General features: G+C 48.5%; 1 protein-coding gene across 1 annotated transcript; it reads right to left on the minus strand.

The window, feature by feature from the left end:
- Positions 1-4,079: 4,079 nt before the first annotated feature.
- On the minus strand, positions 4,080-16,332 carry LOC107147562 (flavin-containing monooxygenase 5-like). The gene is made up of 8 exons (XM_015492063.2): positions 16,071-16,332; positions 14,607-14,795; positions 13,579-13,741; positions 11,959-12,101; positions 10,372-10,571; positions 7,303-7,655; positions 7,117-7,189; positions 4,080-4,784 (listed from the first exon to the last, which is right to left on the minus strand). Exons 1-8 carry the CDS (start codon positions 16,236-16,238, stop codon positions 4,415-4,417), a joined length of 1,659 nt encoding a protein of 552 aa, XP_015347549.2. The 5' UTR covers positions 16,239-16,332; the 3' UTR covers positions 4,080-4,414.
- Between the last annotated feature and the right edge of the window lie 1,402 nt (positions 16,333-17,734).

The raw sequence follows: 17,734 nt of genomic DNA on the forward strand, positions 1-17,734 counted from the left end.
AGTATTATCAGTCAGTCCCTGAAAACCATGAACAGGTAACTTACTCAAGCTTAGGTGGGGTGTAACATGGCACTAATGTGTGAGTGGAGGCCGTTTAAGACTTCGGAAACATTAGCAATGCTGTTAGGAACATACACAGAATTTAGTTCTAGATTGTCTTTTAAGTATTCTCTTGAGCTGTAGTTAAGATAGCTAACGAGGTCTGATTTTTGTATAACGGCTTTTTCACTGGTGTTACCTCGTTGGTAGAGGGATCCCTTTAGTGTGTCTGGTAGCTGTGGACAGCAGGCTGTGTCCTGCTCCGAATCACTCTGTGATGTATAGAAGGGCACTTTTCAGGCTGTGCCTGCACCTGAGTTGCTGCATTGGGAAGGCAGTAGTTTGCCATGAGCCACTCCAGTTTTAGTACAAGCTCCAAGGTGGGATGACTTCATACCTTGTTTGTAAAAGTAAACAACCATTATCTGCCCAGCTCCACCACAAAGCACAAATCGATAAATAATTTATATGTGTCAACTTATCAAACAAAATCAAGGAATACCTAGATACATGGGCATTCCAAATCATGTCAAGAACAGCAGACACGGGAACTTGGCAAGCGTATCAGGTGAGAACTGAGACCATAAAATGGGGAGTTACCCAGACTGGAGACAGTGCCCCTTGACTTCATCACCAGTCGCTCATCAGGAGCCTTGTCCAGGAGAATCTGCAACAAACCTCCAGTTACCTGTCCCCATTGAGAGTCAGCCACACGTGGTTCCTCCTGCCTGCGATGACCACACAAGGCCCACTCCAAGACGACACCTCAGGCTAACACTCTGAACCGAAACACATCCGTCCACCCCGACCCTCTGCTTTGACACCTTTGTGGAATGGTCGGTTAAAGTCCTTATCTGACCACCTATAGTGACTCTTGGACTCTTTGCCTTCATATCTCTGCCTGTGCTCCTGGCTCAGCATCCTGTGGTCCCGGGGCCACGCTAACCCTTTCTTGGTCTTTCTGTGACCTGCTTAAGTTTCATTGTGTAAAGTATATGTGACTTGAATGTTACAGATATTAGAAATTAAGATAGGAATAGAGAACTTGTGTTTGCCCACCAGTGACTACCAGATGACCCACAAGTATTGAGTGAATGACCACTAATGAAAGTGGTGAAGCCTGTGAATTTGTTATTATTCAGTAAATTCTGGCGTTGTGGAAAGAAGGGCCCTCATGGCAAGGGCTCCTTGGAGAAGTTGGTTAGAGCTCCCATGTGTCACATTACATCTTTTACAGCGCTAAATAATACCAGTGAAGAACACAAGGAGGTAGGAAGATCTGTAGTCTCAGCTGACTTAGAACAAACTTGTGACTGAGGCGGAGCCTTTGGTGATGGTTCTCAGGCCTCCTGTGTCACAACCCTCCCGACTTACCTTTGAGAGAACTAACGCAAGCATACATCTCAATTATATTAAAAGAGCCCTTTGTCTTCCTTATTGAGTGGGATTGCAATCCTTCTAGAAGGTCCAGAGCAAACTTGATCCTTCTTGATCCTTCCAGGTGGGAAGCTTAGCGGGTAGCTGGATCCTTTGGGAAGGAGTGGGGGGAGGCCGGTTCACCCCTCACTTTCTCAGCCCCCGAGGCTGCCTGCCTGTCTTGGTCCACCACGCCACACTTCTTCAAATTCACGATGGCATCTGCTCTCTGCTTCCTCAGTCACATCTCCTCTGACTCTCCTGCACCCTTTTGCCTTGTGAGAACCTCTGTGGTTACCCTGGGCCCCCTGGGAAAACCCAGGCACTTTCCTCATCCCAGGGTCCTTACCTCAACATCTACAAGGTCCCCTCTTTCCACAGGTCACATGCCCCAGGTTCTCATAGTTGGTCTTGTGGCATGTTTTAGTTGGATTTTTCGCTGCTGTGACTAAAGGACTCAACCAGAACAACTGTAAAGGAGGAAAGGTTTATTTAGGGCCTCACGGTTCCAGAGGGCTTAGTCCATGGAAGGCTGGCTCCATGTGTGGCTCCAGGTGGGGCTGAACATCATGGCGGAAGAGTGTGGTGGAGGGAAGCAGCTCACATAATGAACAGGAAGCGCGGGGGGGGGGGGAGAGAAAGAGAGACAGAGACAGAGAAAGAGAGAGAGAGAGACACTGACTCTGCTGGTCAGATACAAATATGTATGTCAAAGCCACGCCCCCAATGCCCACCTCCTCCAGCCACAGCCTGCCACTTCAGTGACCACTCAGTTAATCCCATCAGGGGATTGATTCACTGACTGGGTTAAGGCTGTCACAATGTGATCATTTCTCTTCCGAGCCGTCTTTGTCTCACATGCGGGCCTTTGGGGACACCTCACATCCACACCATCACAGGCAGTTGTCAGTGGTCCCCATCAGGTGCATTGGTGGTGCCCCTGGAGGTGGCCACGGGGGTCCTGTGGTTAGAGATGTCTCTGTGACATGGAAGTCATGGGGAGATGTGTGGATTTTTTTTTTCTGAGCATAATAAACTTTCAGTTTTTCTTTAAGAGACTTTATTAAATGTTTACATTTCTTTGTGATGTTTTGAGGGTATCTACTGGTGTTTCTTCTCAATGCACACCCCTCAGTCTACTGTCTTCACTCCATGGTGGCCTGAACTTTAACAGGGAGGCAGGGAGAACCCTCCTTAGCAAAACAGCAGGGGGAGGGAGAGAAGGTGCTGGTGGCAGAGAACCTTCTGGTGCACCCCTCCTACCAACAGTGAGGAAGCCAGCAGTCCTCGTAGGGAGAGGGCTGGTAGCCGAGGCTGGCAGGGTGACGAGAACAGCCATGTGCAGCTGCCTTCCTTACTGAGGTAGGGGAACAGCCCAGGGTTAGGATTCTGTAGTGATCCTTATTTCTAAAAATTGAAAATATAGAGTAAATTGTTCAAAGCCCTAAAATAGATGCACTTTTTCTTTGTTTCTTCAAAACAATTTTTTGCAAACAATTTTTAAAAAAGCATTTCTACTGTTTCTAATAAGTTGACACAAAATATTTTTAATTTTCTTTTACTGGTGCACTATAATTGTACATACTAGTTGCATGCATTCTGACATCATTACACCTGCGTGGAACCTGATTTAGTCCACTTTGGTCCCCAGAGCCCCCCTTCCCTCTCCTCTTCCTCTTCTAGTCTACTGGTCTACCTTGCACTCGTTATATACATTTTAATTGGTGTTTTACATGTATACGCAAGGTGGGATCCACTGTGGTGTGTTCATACATGTGTGTAGCGTGGTTTTGCCAGTTCATCTCTCTCTCCTCCCCTTTCCCGTCCCTCTTCCTTCCCCTTAGTTCCCTCTTCTGCCTTGCTGACCTCCCCAGTGTCTTTACAATATCACCTGCCACCCCTAGTCCCCTTTGCTTGGCTCTAGCTTTCCCATAAGAGAGAGAACTTTTGATTCTTGACTTTGAGTCTGGCTTCTTTCACTCAACATGATGTTCTCCATTTCCATCCATTTGCTGGCAAATGTCATGATTTCATTCTTCTTTATGGCTGAGGAAAACTCCATTGTGTATATATACAATATTTTCTTAAAATATTCATCCATCAATGGGCATCTGGGCTAGTTCATTACCTTGGCTAATGTGCATGTACTGCTGTAAATGTTGATGTGGTTGTATTGCTATAGTATATAATTTTAGTTCTTTTGGACAAGTACAAAGGATGGGATAGCTGGGCCATATGGTAGCTCCATTCCGTGTTTTTTGAGGAATCTCCACATTGATTTTCAAAGTGGTTGTTCTGATTTTCATTCCCACTAACAATGTATGAGTGCGCTCTTCCCTACATCCTCGCCAGCATTGATTATTGTCTGTATTCTTGATGATTGCCGTTCTGACTGGAGTGAGATCAAATCTCAGTGTAGTTTTGATTTGCATTTCCCTGATTGCTAGGGATGTTGAACTTTTTTTTTAAGTATTAACCATTTGTGTGAAACATAAAATATTTTAATTTGCCTTTTAAATTCTATCCTGTAAACTGAAGCTTTTATGCATAAATGAGAATTTGATAGAATTACTTGGAAAGAAGAAAGGATAATGTAGAAAATAAAAGATAATGTAGAAAATATAATCAGTGGAAAGCAAATTTTTATTTATAAATTCCTATAAGGATAATCTAGCATTGTCAAACCATTTGGGTGAACTTTATGTTGAAAAATATTCCTAAGGTTTAAACAGTTTTCATTTAAATGATAGGATTTTCTTGTGTATTGATAATATCTTGTAGGAGCAGTGATACCCATCTCAGGTTGTGTTCCCTAAGGGAATGTGCCTACTTGCAGAGCATATCTAAACATTTTCCATAGCAGTATGGTATCCCAAATAATATTTGCACATGTCACTGAGTAATGGAAGCTTTGTAATGATCCCAGATGAGCAGAAATACGTACTTCCCTGCTCAGTGTTCATTCCGCACTCTGCGCGCTGAATATGTACGTCAAGCCAGCAGCCAGCAACGCCAGGCCTAACGATGCCACTCTTACCAAGGAGAGCCCCGAGGAGGACGAGAGGCTGTCCTTGCTGGTGACTCGAGTCCTCAGGGGCTTGATGATGCGCTCTCTCTGGGTCAGGATGGCTCTCCGGGCCCCATCCCATTTCCCTGGCCCCTGGAGGCGGAACTGGTATGGAGTACAAGGGCCGAAGAAAACCTCCATGGCCAGCTTTGGATCTGAGAGAAGGAGGAGCAGGCTGGGCTTGACCCCGGCCAGGGAGGCGATCTCATCCATGTACTCCACGTGGTCCACCTGGATGGTGTGGCGGGCCGACTTCACATACCTGAAACACAGGGCGGAAGTGAGGCCGGCAGCCTCCAGGCAGGCAGAGGACGGGTTCACATCATCCCAGAGCCAAGAGGTTAGTTCTACAGCTTTAAGATGCAGAAACAGCTAGAAAGCCAACACACCCCACACTTCTCTGTATTGAGGGGCAGTGGCAGGGACTGCGCAGCCCAGGACACCTGTTCCTAGTGTGGGTGGTGTGGATCTGATGTCTGCCGTGGCAGTGCACCTCCAGTGTTTGGAAATAGTGTGTCTTAAGGATGGAGTTCTTTTGTCTCCTTGGCACAAGAACTTGTTTTGTGGGCTGACAGGAGCCTATGCGCACTGGCTGTACAACAGGAGGCGAGGGCAGCGTGTCTTTCTGATGTGACCTTAGAGGTGTGGGAGCGGGCACCTCTGCTGCATGAGTTGAGCACTCCTTCCGTGCCGTGGGACCTCCCCAGAGTGGGAGTCAGCAGCCGCCACCTGTGCTTGGAAGGCTGTTTCAGGAACAGTGCCTACAAGAGACAGCAGTGCTGCCATTTCACACGGCTCTCCTCTTGCCTTTTGCACAGGCGAACTGCAAATGCTTAGTAACATGGGGTTTCAGTGAGTGAACTAGACACTTTCCATCTCTCCTTCAGAATTTGTCAATGAACAGTTTTCTTTGTGCTACAAAATTTGTGAACCTGTAGTGTATGTGTGTATTTGTATGTGTCTCTGTGTGGGGGGTGAATTTGAATGAATTCCAGTTCTTTTTATGGACACACACACACACACACACACACACACCACAGTGTCTTTAGAATCTTGACAGAAATGTGCAAGGTGGTTGCTGGGTTGTGCAGCTGCATGTTGCCCTCTTCTTCCTTCCCTGTGTGAAGACAGGCATAAGCCTTTGGTTCCCTTATTGCAAACAGTTTTTGTTACAAGACCAAAGAAATGCCTGACGTGCAGGAGACTCCCTCTCGGCTTGTTTCCTTCAACTCTTGGCTCATGAAAGAGAATAAGATGCAAGTCTCTGAGGCACCAAAGGAGGAGAGGGAGGGATTTCAGTGTGGGGAAGTCTGGGATGAAAGTCCAGGAACCCAGGCAGACTTCATAGGGAAGCTGCGTGGAGGTGTGGGAGTCTGGACCCCTAGCCCACCTTCCCCAGAACCCACCCTCAGCAAAGAGTCCTGCACCCTACTCGAGACAGAGCAGCAGAAGCCTCCAGACTGTAAGTGTGGCTCCGACTTGGGCCCCGCGGATGTCAGCAAGCGGAGCCACCTGGGGCAGTCCCCCCACCGCCACACAGGCACACGAGCCTCCTGGATTGCAGTGAGTCTTCAAGAAACACCAGTTCCCACTGAGGCTGAGGGAGAGGGTGATTCTGAATTTAATGTGAATTAAGAAGAACAAATAAAGGTATTTACTGAAGAACTGAAGTGGGATGTTTTGTGCTGCACAACAATGTAGTGTAGGAAATGGAGAAAAATGGGGTTGAGCAGAGGAAGCACGAGTCTAGAGTCCCCAGTGAGGAACTGCAGATCCTGCAGAGGTCTCTGAGTAGCTGTTCCTGATGCTTCTGAAGCCGAGTCCTTGCCCCAGAGCTGTGGAGCAGGGGCCTAGGCGGGCTGGAGCGCAGGCAGTGAGCAGGGACACAGCCCTACAGAGCCCGTCAGCCAGAGCCGGCATGAGGCAGGGCCTGCTGACCGGCACGTCCAGGTAGCCCGCCCAGGGGAGATGCCCACTCTGCACAGCCGAACCCCCTAGCATCCAAGATCCAACAGCCTCAACCTCCTGCTTCCCCACAAGCAGTGGGAAAATGGAAGTAGGACAGACCTGAATGGAGGTTCAGAGTCAGGGCTTAACTGTAGTGTTGGTGCTTTTCTAACCCTGATTAGCACAAACTTGGACCAATAGCTTGGCCCAAGCGCTCTGTACACCTTACACTAGCACACTCCACCAGCAGCCCCTTCTGAGTCTCTTCCTGGCCTTAGAAGAGTTTTGTTTCTATTCACACTTGATTAGAATCTACTCTTTCACTCCTGTCTTTTTTGTCCTGTGAATTCCACTCCTTGGATTTGTGAGGCAAGAACCCAGGAAGAAGTTGGAGGTGCACTGCTGAAGTCCATTGTGACATTGGGGAACAGCCTGCCACACCGAGAGCTGCCACATGCCACCCTGTGGTAGTGGAGAGGAACCCAGCTTTGCTGGCTGCGCCCTGGGAGCTGACGCCGGGAGCTTGCCTGCTGTGGCCAGCTGCTAATGCTAGGAGGGGCTGTGGAGGGCTGCAGCTCACACAGACCCGCCCACCCACCAGGCAGAGGATCGAGTTTTGTCTCAAACTCTGGTTTTACTTGACTTACCTTTTCTCCATCGCCCTCTTCCTCTGGGCAATGTCTGCCATCATCTTCTTGGCAGAGGGTAGTCTGCTCAGCCCTGCCAGACAGAATGCAGAGTCTGTCAGGATCTCTAGCAAGACAACCAGGGCCAAGAGAAGCGAGGGCAGGCAGGGTGAGCTGCCAGTCTCGCTCTGGCCTCTCCTCATTCACCTTTGAACACCCGGGCAGCCCAGCGAGACTGGAGCTCTGCTATGGGCAGCACGATGCCCAGGGGCTGGACGAGGCCAATGACGGCCAGTGTGGGCTTCTCCAGGTTGGGAGGGAACATCAGCTTATACAGAGACACCTCATTATCAGCGACTTCGATTAGCCCATCCAGGAAAGGGAAAGAAAAGCTGTATCCTGTAGCGAAGACGACAGCATCAATGTTGCCCTCCACGGTGCCATCATCAAAGATGGTGTCCGTCTCCGTGAATTCCCTCACGTTGGGCTTCACCTGGACCCTGCCAGAAATGATGTGGTTCGGCAGGTCATCGCTGACGGTTGGGTGCTGGCTCAGAGGTCTGGATGTAGAAACAAAATTCCCAAGTGAGCAAATATACAGAAAGAAAGCACTGCATCTGGAAAGGAATCAAAGCCAGTGGTAGGCTTCCCCCAACCCTGCGCTGGTCCCCCATCTGCCTCTAATGGCAGCGGTGAGGATTTTGTACCCTAAGTGTGGTCATCTCAGTTCTACGTTTTCTCATATATTTTAGCTTGAACACGTTTATATCTTGCAGTCTGTGCCATATAGTCCTATTTGCTTTAGTATTGTTATTTACACCTCTTAAAATTAGGAAAGACGAGGTTTGACTACGACTCCTTTGGAATACAAGTGTTAGTCTATTATTAGCCTTCCTCCATCTCAATCTCTGCCAAATTATCACTTGTCGGCAAATCAGTCTCCAGGCTAGAGGTAGAAAACACTCTTAACAATAGGCCATAACACTATCTGACACAATATTTGCTAAATGACTAAATTGTTCAAGTAAGTACCCCAAAGGATCCATGTTTCAAAGGGAAGAAAAAGAAATGGGTAGGGCAAGATGTGGGTTTGCTGTGTGTGACTCTTCTCCTAGGGAACCTTGGCCTTCCCAAAGCTCCATTCCACAGATATCCATTTACTCTCTTGGAGGAAAACCATGGCACCCAACCACTCTGCCCAGACAGTCTCTGCTGGAGAAGAGAGAGCTATGTGGTTAATAACCAGGGAAGTCTGTGCAGGATGGTGAGGTCTGGACTGAGAAGGAGAGGCAGAGAAGGAAATGCAACACAGTCTTCCTGTAAGATAAACATGGAAAAACCCTGATTCCCAGCGATCTCTAGCCATCCCAATACAGTACTTTCTCATGGGCGTGTACAGATGCTGGCATCGACGAGCCTCCTGCACTCTCAGTCAGTAAAAGCAGAGCATGTACAATGCCACAGTGCACATTCCTTGGTAATGATAATAGGTGACCACATTTTATGCATTTCCTCCACTAGACCTAGCCTTAGAGAGTGCTCCTGCTTAGAACAAAGTCCATGTCACCAACAAGTCTTGTCCCACCTGCACAGGCCCATGGACCTTGTGTTTGCTCTCTTTCTACTGTGTCTATGAACCATGCTGGTACCTGGCTTTCTGTCACACCCTTTATGATGTATGCACAATGGCAGATCCCCTGAAGATGACTTTCTCAGAACATGCCCCTGTCATGAAGCCACCTATGTCTGCACATAGAAAACCAGTGGAGCCAAGGTTGGCTTTAAGAACTTTCCAGGAAAGAGTTTTGTTTTTGCTATTGTGATTTTGTTCTGAGTCCACAGCTTAGTAGACTATCATAAGTATTTTTAATGAATGAGTCAATAAATGCCACATGCCTTTGCCACATTTGATGAACATTTGAGGAATTTCTGTTTTAGAATTGTCTTTAGAGACAATTAATTACTCATATAAGGAACATGAAATATTTTTTCTTAGTCTCTTTTCCATTGTTATCATATTATCAGAGACTGTAATTTATAAAGAAATAAGGAGGGCTGGGGATGTGGCTCAAGTGGTAGCGCGCTCGCCTGGCATGCGTGCGGCCCGGGTTCAATCCTCAGCACCACATACAAACAAAGATGTTGTGTCCGCCGAAAACTAAAAAATAAATATTAAAATTCTCTCTCTCTCTCTCTCTCTCTCTCTCTATCTCTAAAAAAAAAAAAAAGAAATAAGGTTTATTTATCAGCTCATAGCTCTGGAGGTTAATGTCAAGGAACCACATCAGGCGAGAGCCTTGGAGCTGGTGGGGACACAGCAGAGTGCAGAGGTGGCTCAGGCAATATGTGCTGCGACAGAGCAAGCATGCTAACTTGGGTCCCCTTTCCTCCCCTTATAAGGCCACAGAGCCATCAGGGACCCCAGCTTCATGACATCACCCAGTCCCGATGACCTCCCAAAGGCCCCACCTCCAGACATCATTGACACGTGACTGGGGATTTCTGGTACATGAATTCTGGGGCACTTTGTTCTGTTAAGTATATTTTTTCATTCTGCTCTTTCTCTTTTCTTAATTCAACCCAGTGTTGACCCCCACTTCTCTTTCACCTTCTCACTGGAAGCTGCAGGCGATTTCTGAAGCTAGAAACCCTGTGGGGTGGCCTGCAGTCACAGGGGTGTGCTTACTGAGGAGGGCCCTCAGAGCTCCTCTTCCAGGTGCACTTTCCTGACAGTTTCAAATGACATCAGCCACACTGACCACGTCCTGTTGGGCCTCAGTGCACACTGCCTGGTGGCCATCACCGCACCGTTGGGTTTCCTTGCTCTAACATGCTTTCAAGTCTTTCCGACCCCACTAAACTTGACACCCAGCTGAGAGGAGGGGCAATGTTATTCTGTGTGTGTGTGTGTGTGTGCGTGTGCACGCAGCACACTTAGCAATCAAATTTTAAATGATTGCTGAATAAATGAGAGTGTGTACGGGCGGGGGGGGATACTGGGAAATGGAATCAACCAAATTATATTGTTCTATGGTGTGCATGTACAAGTGTGTAACAACGAATCCCATTACTATGTATAATTGTAATGCGCCAATAAAAAATTTAGAAATAAGTGCTCATGTTTATGCGCTATATTCGCATTACAAGGGCTTTATGTTAATGAAGTGTGAGATTAAATGACCAAATGCATGTTAATTGCAAGAACTGCAGTTGTCCCTAAAGCAATTTCCCTTTCACACCCACACATGGCTCCATGCCCTAAGTCCGGGGTGTCACCTGTGTTGTGGCTGCAGGCCATAGTGAGCATGATTGAATCTTGAGTTCAGTGTCTTCTCCAGGTAGTTATTTACTAATGCTGTAGTAAATATCTTCTGGATAAAACTATTGAATCGAGTGATAAATGAGCTGTCCATAGGGTATCCATTATCCCAAACACGGTGCAAGATCCATGATCCCCGTCTAGTGCTGAGGAATACCTGAGGAGGGAGACAGAAAGCAAACGCACAGAGGAGTCAGAAATGTGCAGGATATTATTTTAGTCATGCCTCGCCCATCTCCAATTTTAAAAGCTTGACTTCCGAGGGTGAGGAAGGGAGACACTGTGCAGTGGTCACCATGCTGTGCTCTGCCAGAGCTGTGTACTAGTTTCCAGAAAGAAGTTGCTCCTGTGACACCAAACTTGTGAATGAAAATCAGAATATTTACTCAGCGGTCTGTATGCCTCTGGATGTTGTCTGTAGACTTGGATGTTGACACAGCTGTGCTTCATGCATGAATAAGGATTTGGATTAGAAATTAGCTATCATATTAACTACCATATACTTCTATATTGCTTGCTCCAAAATAAAAATAGACATTAAAAATTTTAATGAATCAAATTATTCAGAACTAGTGTCCACTGAACTGAACATGGCCAGAATCACTTTTCAAATCTTTCTGTAAAGTATTTGTACATGATTCTTCATTCTGATGCAATTAATATTGTAGATTATTGGTGCTTTTGCACACATCAGATCATGATGCTGAATCTCAGTACTTACTGGTCCAGTCTGTAAAGTACAAGAGAAATTAGATGGGTGCAAGAGGCCAAGTATTTACTTCTTTACATTCTTGTGAAAATATTATCTTAAAAAACTAAATGCTTTGTATATTTGTTATCAGCAGTTTCTCCTAAAATGATAACAAAAAAGAAAAGTAAAATAAGTAAAGATGGAATATTGGAACAGTCTAGTGGGCATTCCGTTAATTAAGACTATGAAACGTGCTCAACAATAACGAAAGCAAAATTTCTCTCTTCCCTCTAAATTCCAAATATTGTTAATTTTCTGACAGAAAAGAATGTTGAATGAGCACACAAATGAAGCTCTAGGGGGTAACTTGCTTTTGTATCAAGTGAAACATGCAGCACTTGCTGTTTCCTTCCGTCTTTCTCCATCAATACTTTTAGCTAAAGACCATCATATGTTTACCGTCGTCCCCAGTTCTCCTCTGTTAATTCCACCCCCCAAATCTGCTGACCCTGGGCGGACTTCTTTCTTCTGGTCCTTCCTGCTGGTTGAAGCCTATCAGGACCAGGGTCTATGGTGGTAAGTGAGGAAGGTCAGGTTATTTACTCCACACCTCCCTTATCTGTGCTGCCATCACCCACTTAGCCCAGTCCTCAGTGTCCGTCTGCGTGCCTTCCCCATTGGGAAGAGGAGGGGTCTAATTTGTATCCACCCTCCGCTATGCATGAATTCCAAGCTGTTGAGGCCAGGGCCTGGACTCCCTGTCCGTGTGGGCCCTTCACAAACCTGACCTAATTCTGGATGCCACCCCCAAAACACAGGGTTCCAGTAGTGAAGCCATTGAAAGCAAACACACCTGTTCAGCTACTCGACTGAGCTCCACGGCGATATCCACAGCAGAATTCCCCATGCCAACCACAACGATCCTCTTTCCTGAGAAGTCCTCGGGACTTTTGTATTCCCGACTGTGGAAATAGCGTCCTTTAAACTTCTCAATGCCTGTGGAGGGAGGAGAGAATGTTTCAGCGTGAGGAGGAATTTCACAGCCTATTCAGCACGTAGAGGAAGTTATGTTATGAGTGATCAGAGTCTGGGTGGGTGGATTGCACACCACCCTTTCCACCCTTTGTCCTAAAAATGTTGTGTGTGTGTGTGTTTAAATCTCACATTGCTCAGGGAAAAGGGGAGTAACCTCAGATGTAGAACCTGTGGATTCTAAATTTTAACTAATAATATTATGCAGAGTTTACTAAATAGTAAATCTATTTATCTTGCATCTGCCCAAAATGAAAGTTTCCAGTTGCACTGTGCTCTAGCTTTCTTCGTTTGTACTTTATCCTATTTAATCTTAAGCCGAATGCTGAAGCTGTTGCTCCTGTACGGCTCTAAGGGAACAGAGGGGACAGAGGGGACAGAGGGAACAGAGGGCACAGAGGCTCTGGGGGGACAGAGGCCCTCTCTTCATTGGATGTCTCCTCTGTTCCGAGTGCCTAGAGCCTGGCTGGGCGGAGGCTCTCACAGCGGTCCCACTCCCTGCCAGCATTCCCAGGCTGCGTCACTCTGCACACGTTTGTGTCTCACCCCTGAACTGTGCAAACATGCACACCCACGTGTCTCCCCATGGGTACTCTTTCTCAGCCAGGAAGCAAGTCAAAAGGAGGCTGATAAGTGTGATAGTCCACCATCATGCCGTGATTATGGAGGATTTCCAGAATACGTTGCATTTTAGCATTCAGAAGGCCAAGTACGTTTATATTGCAAATATTTGTGGGGAGACATGGTAAGGTTTGGTATTGGTCAGCTGAACAACCAAAATCCACGTTCAAGTTCTCGACTGAACTTGAATTCCCCCGTCTACTTTTCTTCAGTCCTCAAAGAGTTTCTCCTGCACCCTGGGAAGGCACAGAGGGCAGATGTGTCCTGGCTGGGTCCTGACGGCAGTGGGGGGGATAGAGGGTGCCGAGCAGGAAGGGGCGAGGAGGCTGGGGAGGGGAGCTGAAGTGGGGTCCTGGGAGGCACTGCCAGGCAGAGGGGCGGGAGAGGCCGGTGCCCGCTGGGTTTCAGTTCCCAGGAAGGTCCATGCCGAGAGCGTTGGTGGAGGCCCTCTGTGGGCTCAGGGGCTCTGGTCTGAGGGTCTCCGGCCCCAGGCTGCGCTTGCCATTTATCCCTTTTTAAATAATCGATTTCACTTTCTCTTAGAGTGAAATCAAACAAATACACATGAAACTAAACCACTTCCATGTGGCCACTTTATGTCAACCACGAATCTGAAGCTGCAGGAGACCATAGGAGCCAAGAGTGGGAGCCGCCTGTCACCCATTTCCTGTCTCGGGAGCTCCCCTGTCCCCTAACAGAGCGCAGCGCAGCCGTGGCTGTGCCCTCCCAGGGAAAGTGCACTGAGACTGACCGAATCCGTCCCGCCCTTGTGCCCCTTGTTGACAGGGAAAGCACTTCCCACCCAGCCTCGGCCACGCACCTGGGAAGGCCTGCAGTGGCAGGTGGGGGTCCGTGTGGTGCCCACTGCAGACCAGGACCCCATGGAAGAGAAGCGACTCCCGCTGGCCCTCGGCCTCCACCACCACGTCCCACTGTCCGCTGACGGGGAAGTCCGGGCACTTGCGCACGCTCTGCACTCTGGTCTGAGAACAGACACAGGGGGACTCGCTGTCACTCCAGCCCAGTCCCTGCCCAAGCCCCAGCTCTGAGCAGTCACCCCGCGGTGCATCGGCGGCACTCCTGCCCTCCCGGCCCCTCTCCACGTTTCTGCAGCACATTTTCAGGATATTCTGAGTATTTCTCTAAAACCTAGTTTTCCGAGGAACAGAAACAGAGGAGCCTGGCTGTGGATGGAGGGAGGGTGATGGAGCCACAGTGGTTCCTCCTCCAGGACGCAGCCGGCTCTGCAGGTTCAGCACAGACCTGCCCTTTCTCAGCATGTGCTCCTCCAAGGCTGTGCTCCTCCCTAGGCCTGTGTTTCTCCAGGCCTGTGCCCCCCAGACCTGTCCTCCTTTGGCTGTGCTCCCCCAGGTCTGTGCTCACCCCAGCCTGTGGCTCAGGGTTTCAGAGAGGAACCAGGCTGCACCCAAGCAGAGGGGCTGCTCCCTGGTGGGGGGACTCGATGGTCCTGACGAACACCTTCCTTGTGAGAAGCTGTGGTCCCACTCTACAGGGACGTGACTTGCCAGTCACGTTTTTTCACATTCTTACACATGTCGAATGAAAGAGAGGGCCGTGACCGTGCCATGCTGGAGTGTCACCAGAACAGGCTCTTACAGCAGAACCTTGCAATCCCACATCCAAGTGAGAGGCTGAAAATCGTTTCATGACAAGCCGTGACCCTCCAGGGGACGCTCAGGAGGCTGGCTTCCTCTGGTCACAACAGAAGAGGCCAGGTTTAACTGCCCAGCCAGCGCCAGTGAGTGTGGGTGCGCACGTGCATACACACACACACACACACACACGCGCGCGCGCACACACACACACAATGCAACGCTGTATGTTTACCTTGAAGCGAATGTATTTCAGGAGGCCAAAGTGGCTGGCATACATCCTGAAGTACTCCATGAGTTTGGAGTTGTGCATGTAGTTGGGGAAATGGTCTGGTACGGGGAAGTCACTGAAGCACATCATCTCCTTGGACGTGTTGATGGTCACGGATTTGTAGATACTCGGCATTTTCTCTGAAGGGTTTTTCTACAGGAGAAAGTTTCTCTTGATATAATAAAATTTATAAGACAATCAAAATAAACTATCTTAAAGAGAAACGGCCTCCTATGTAATAAGTGGTACCTGGCCCTTGATTCTCTGTGTTCTCTAAGTCCCTCCTGCTGGAGCCAAGTTACCCTGAGTTAGCAGTAAGACCCCCAGGGACTTCTCAGTAGGAATGACGGAAGCCAGAAACATGCCTTTAAAATGCTAAAATAAGAACGTCCACGTCCACTTGGAAGCCCAGTGACACACCCTTCAGAAGTGGAAGTGGCTCACACGTCTCCTGACGAGGAAAGCTAAGGGTCTTTTGCGGCGGCCCAGCACCAGGGACAGTGTGGGGAAGTTCCTGGGCTGACTGGGAAGGACAGGACTGAGGGGAGCAAGCACAGGGGGACGCCGGGGGCTGAGGCAGTGCCGCGGAGACTGCAGGCGCCTGATGAACACCACTGATCCTGCTCATGGGGTTCCTAACAGACCAGGAAGGTGGGAAGGGAAAGGAGGCCACCCTGTTTTAAGATCCTTGCTTTGCTCAGAAAGTGGGGAAAGTACCCACAAAGTGGAAAGCACTGTCAAGGTGCATTTATGATATCCAGGGAGCCATTCCCAAGAGAGTGAGGATGGACATCTAAAAACCAGTGCCCAAAGAGAACAGAGGATGGACCACACCAAGATACAACAGAAGAAAGAAAAGGGGGATAAACATGATAAAGGTATGAAACAAAGATGCAAGACAGTGAATCTGACCTCCACGTATTCATACCCCATGACATGTAGCCCTCCAATAACACTAACGGGAAAGGCCCTCCAACAGAGGCACACCTTCCTTAGGCCAGCTGTAAGAGAGAAGGCTGCACCAGAGATGCTTGCACGGGAGAACCCCAGGCAGAAGCCACGGGACTGGCTGCCTTGGGAGCCAACCAGGGAGATAATGAGCCAGAGAGCACAGCGACATACAGGGCCATTCCACGGAGGTACAAAGATAGTACATTGAAATGAACCTGGTGGCATGGTTTCAAAATACATAAAGTAAAAAGTAACAATTAAGAAGAGAAACAAACCATATACATGGCTGGCCGGGCACCCAGTGCCTAATCCAGAACTGTCACACATGCACGTTGCCTCAGTCAGAATGCAAACAAGCTTGGGGTCGTTACCAGTTCTTCACCTGCAGAGTGCTGTACGTGCCTCCTAGGCAAACTTTACCCTGGTTGTCACAGTTCGAGACAGCACAGCTTAAAGTCAGATAAAACCCAGACTTACTTGAAATTTCCACAGGCCTCCGATGTCGTCATTCCTTTCAAAGCAGGTGGGCTCCAGACCCTCATCCAGGCAGCACTTGATGGCAGCCAGTCCACTGATCCCAGCTCCGATCACGGCGACCCGCTTCCTGGCCATGTCCCCTGCTGGATGCGATTCTAAACAAACCATCTTGTCACAACGGTCTGCAGTTTGTTGCCCTAAATTGTGTTATTCTCACTAACGTTGCGTATGGATTACCAGTGTGTTGATTACCTTTCAGGGACTAGGAGAGATTAAGGGACACAGAGCTGGGACACAAATCTGTTCCCCAGCCCCAGTTCTCTTCACAGTCAGGGAAACAGACTCCTAATTCCAGGCTGTTTGGTGAATGCAGTGATGCCTGTATCCCGTGGTCCCAGTAGGTGGCCCAGGGAAGCCATACCTGGCCTGCTAGAGGGGCGGCCCGGGTGCGAGCGCAAGGCGATGGGGTGGGAACGGCCAGCTGTGGGCCAGGAGTGGAGGGTCTCTGCGCATCTGGGGTGTTCCAGAGGGGACGAAAAGAAGGCAGAAGTGAGAGGGTGTGCAGGCCCAAGGGGCACGTGACACCAACTCAGGGAGACACCTCCTGCACAGGGCTGTGGTCAGTCACGACCTTTGACGGGGTTCCAGTGGTGGGACAGGGACATTCTTATAGAAGTCTGGGAGGAAATAAGGCCAGTAAACACAGAAACAGTAACTGCTAATCATGGGCCACAAAAGCCTACGGAAGTGAATCCCTCATTGACCTTCTTCCCCCTTCTTTAACGGCTACATAAAAGCTGACTGGGAGTCTGGCTGTGTTTCAGAATGATTAGGGAGCATCGGTACTTAGCATCTCCGAGTCTGAGGCTGCAATTGCTCCCCCATTTTCCCCTTATTTGTCTGCTCCACAAACACTGACTGGTTCTAAACTGTGCACCAGGACTGGGCTTCCCGCTGAGGTCACAGGAGGAAACGGCAGAGTCCTGTGCCCCGAAGCCTCAGTCGATTGGGGAGTCCTGCAGGTAGAGATGGAGACTTCAGGGCAGGTACTTACCTGTAAGCTGTATGTCAGTCTTGCTGAACACTCTTGGCGACTGTGAGACCCAGGCCTTCTGCACACACATGCCAATTGTCACAAAGGCTGCTTCCCCTGGGGAAAGGTCCTCCCTTTCCCACTGGCTACCTCCTGTGTGAAGCCCTCCCTGGACTTCTCAGGCATGCTTACACCATCCTTCTTGGTGACCAGTGACGGCCTAGATCTCTGTTAGTGCCTTTGCCACATGCTTTTATGGTTTTGTCTTACACTGGTCGAGTAATAAGCACCTGGAAGGTTTAAGCTGCCTGGTTGATACCTAGTGAATATCCATGGATTGAAATGAGTGAATACATTAATTTCTAAGCTTATCTGTTTTTCAACTTGTTACTGTAGTTGGATATTATGCTATACAATTATAATCACATAACAAAAAATAGTGACCATCCAAAAATTTCCACACATAAAACAGTGTAAGGAAAAGATAAGAGACCAACCTTTGAAAAGAAGGAAATTCAAGTTTAGGTTCAGCTTTTCAATTAAAGCAGACAATAATGCTCCTCCTGTTTTGAAAATAAAGCTAATCTGCAGCAATGTGAAGACTTTTATAGCTTCCTGAATTAGCTAATGG

Source organism: Marmota marmota, unplaced genomic scaffold (assembly GCF_001458135.2).
Source record: "Marmota marmota marmota unplaced genomic scaffold, marMar, whole genome shotgun sequence".
NCBI classification, from domain to species: domain Eukaryota; kingdom Metazoa; phylum Chordata; class Mammalia; order Rodentia; family Sciuridae; genus Marmota; species Marmota marmota.

Coding starts and splice junctions, on each gene's coding strand:
- LOC107147562 (XM_015492063.2), bottom strand. CDS start 16,238: ATGGTTTGTTTAGAATCGCATCCAGCAGGGGACATGGCCAGGAAGCGG. Junction 14,796..16,070: donor GAGGCCTGTGGAAATTTCAA/GTAAGTCTGGGT, acceptor TTTCTCCTGTAG/AAAAACCCTTCAGAGAAAAT. Junction 7,190..7,302: donor GGCTGCCCGGGTGTTCAAAG/GTGAATGAGGAG, acceptor TCTGTCTGGCAG/GGCTGAGCAGACTACCCTCT.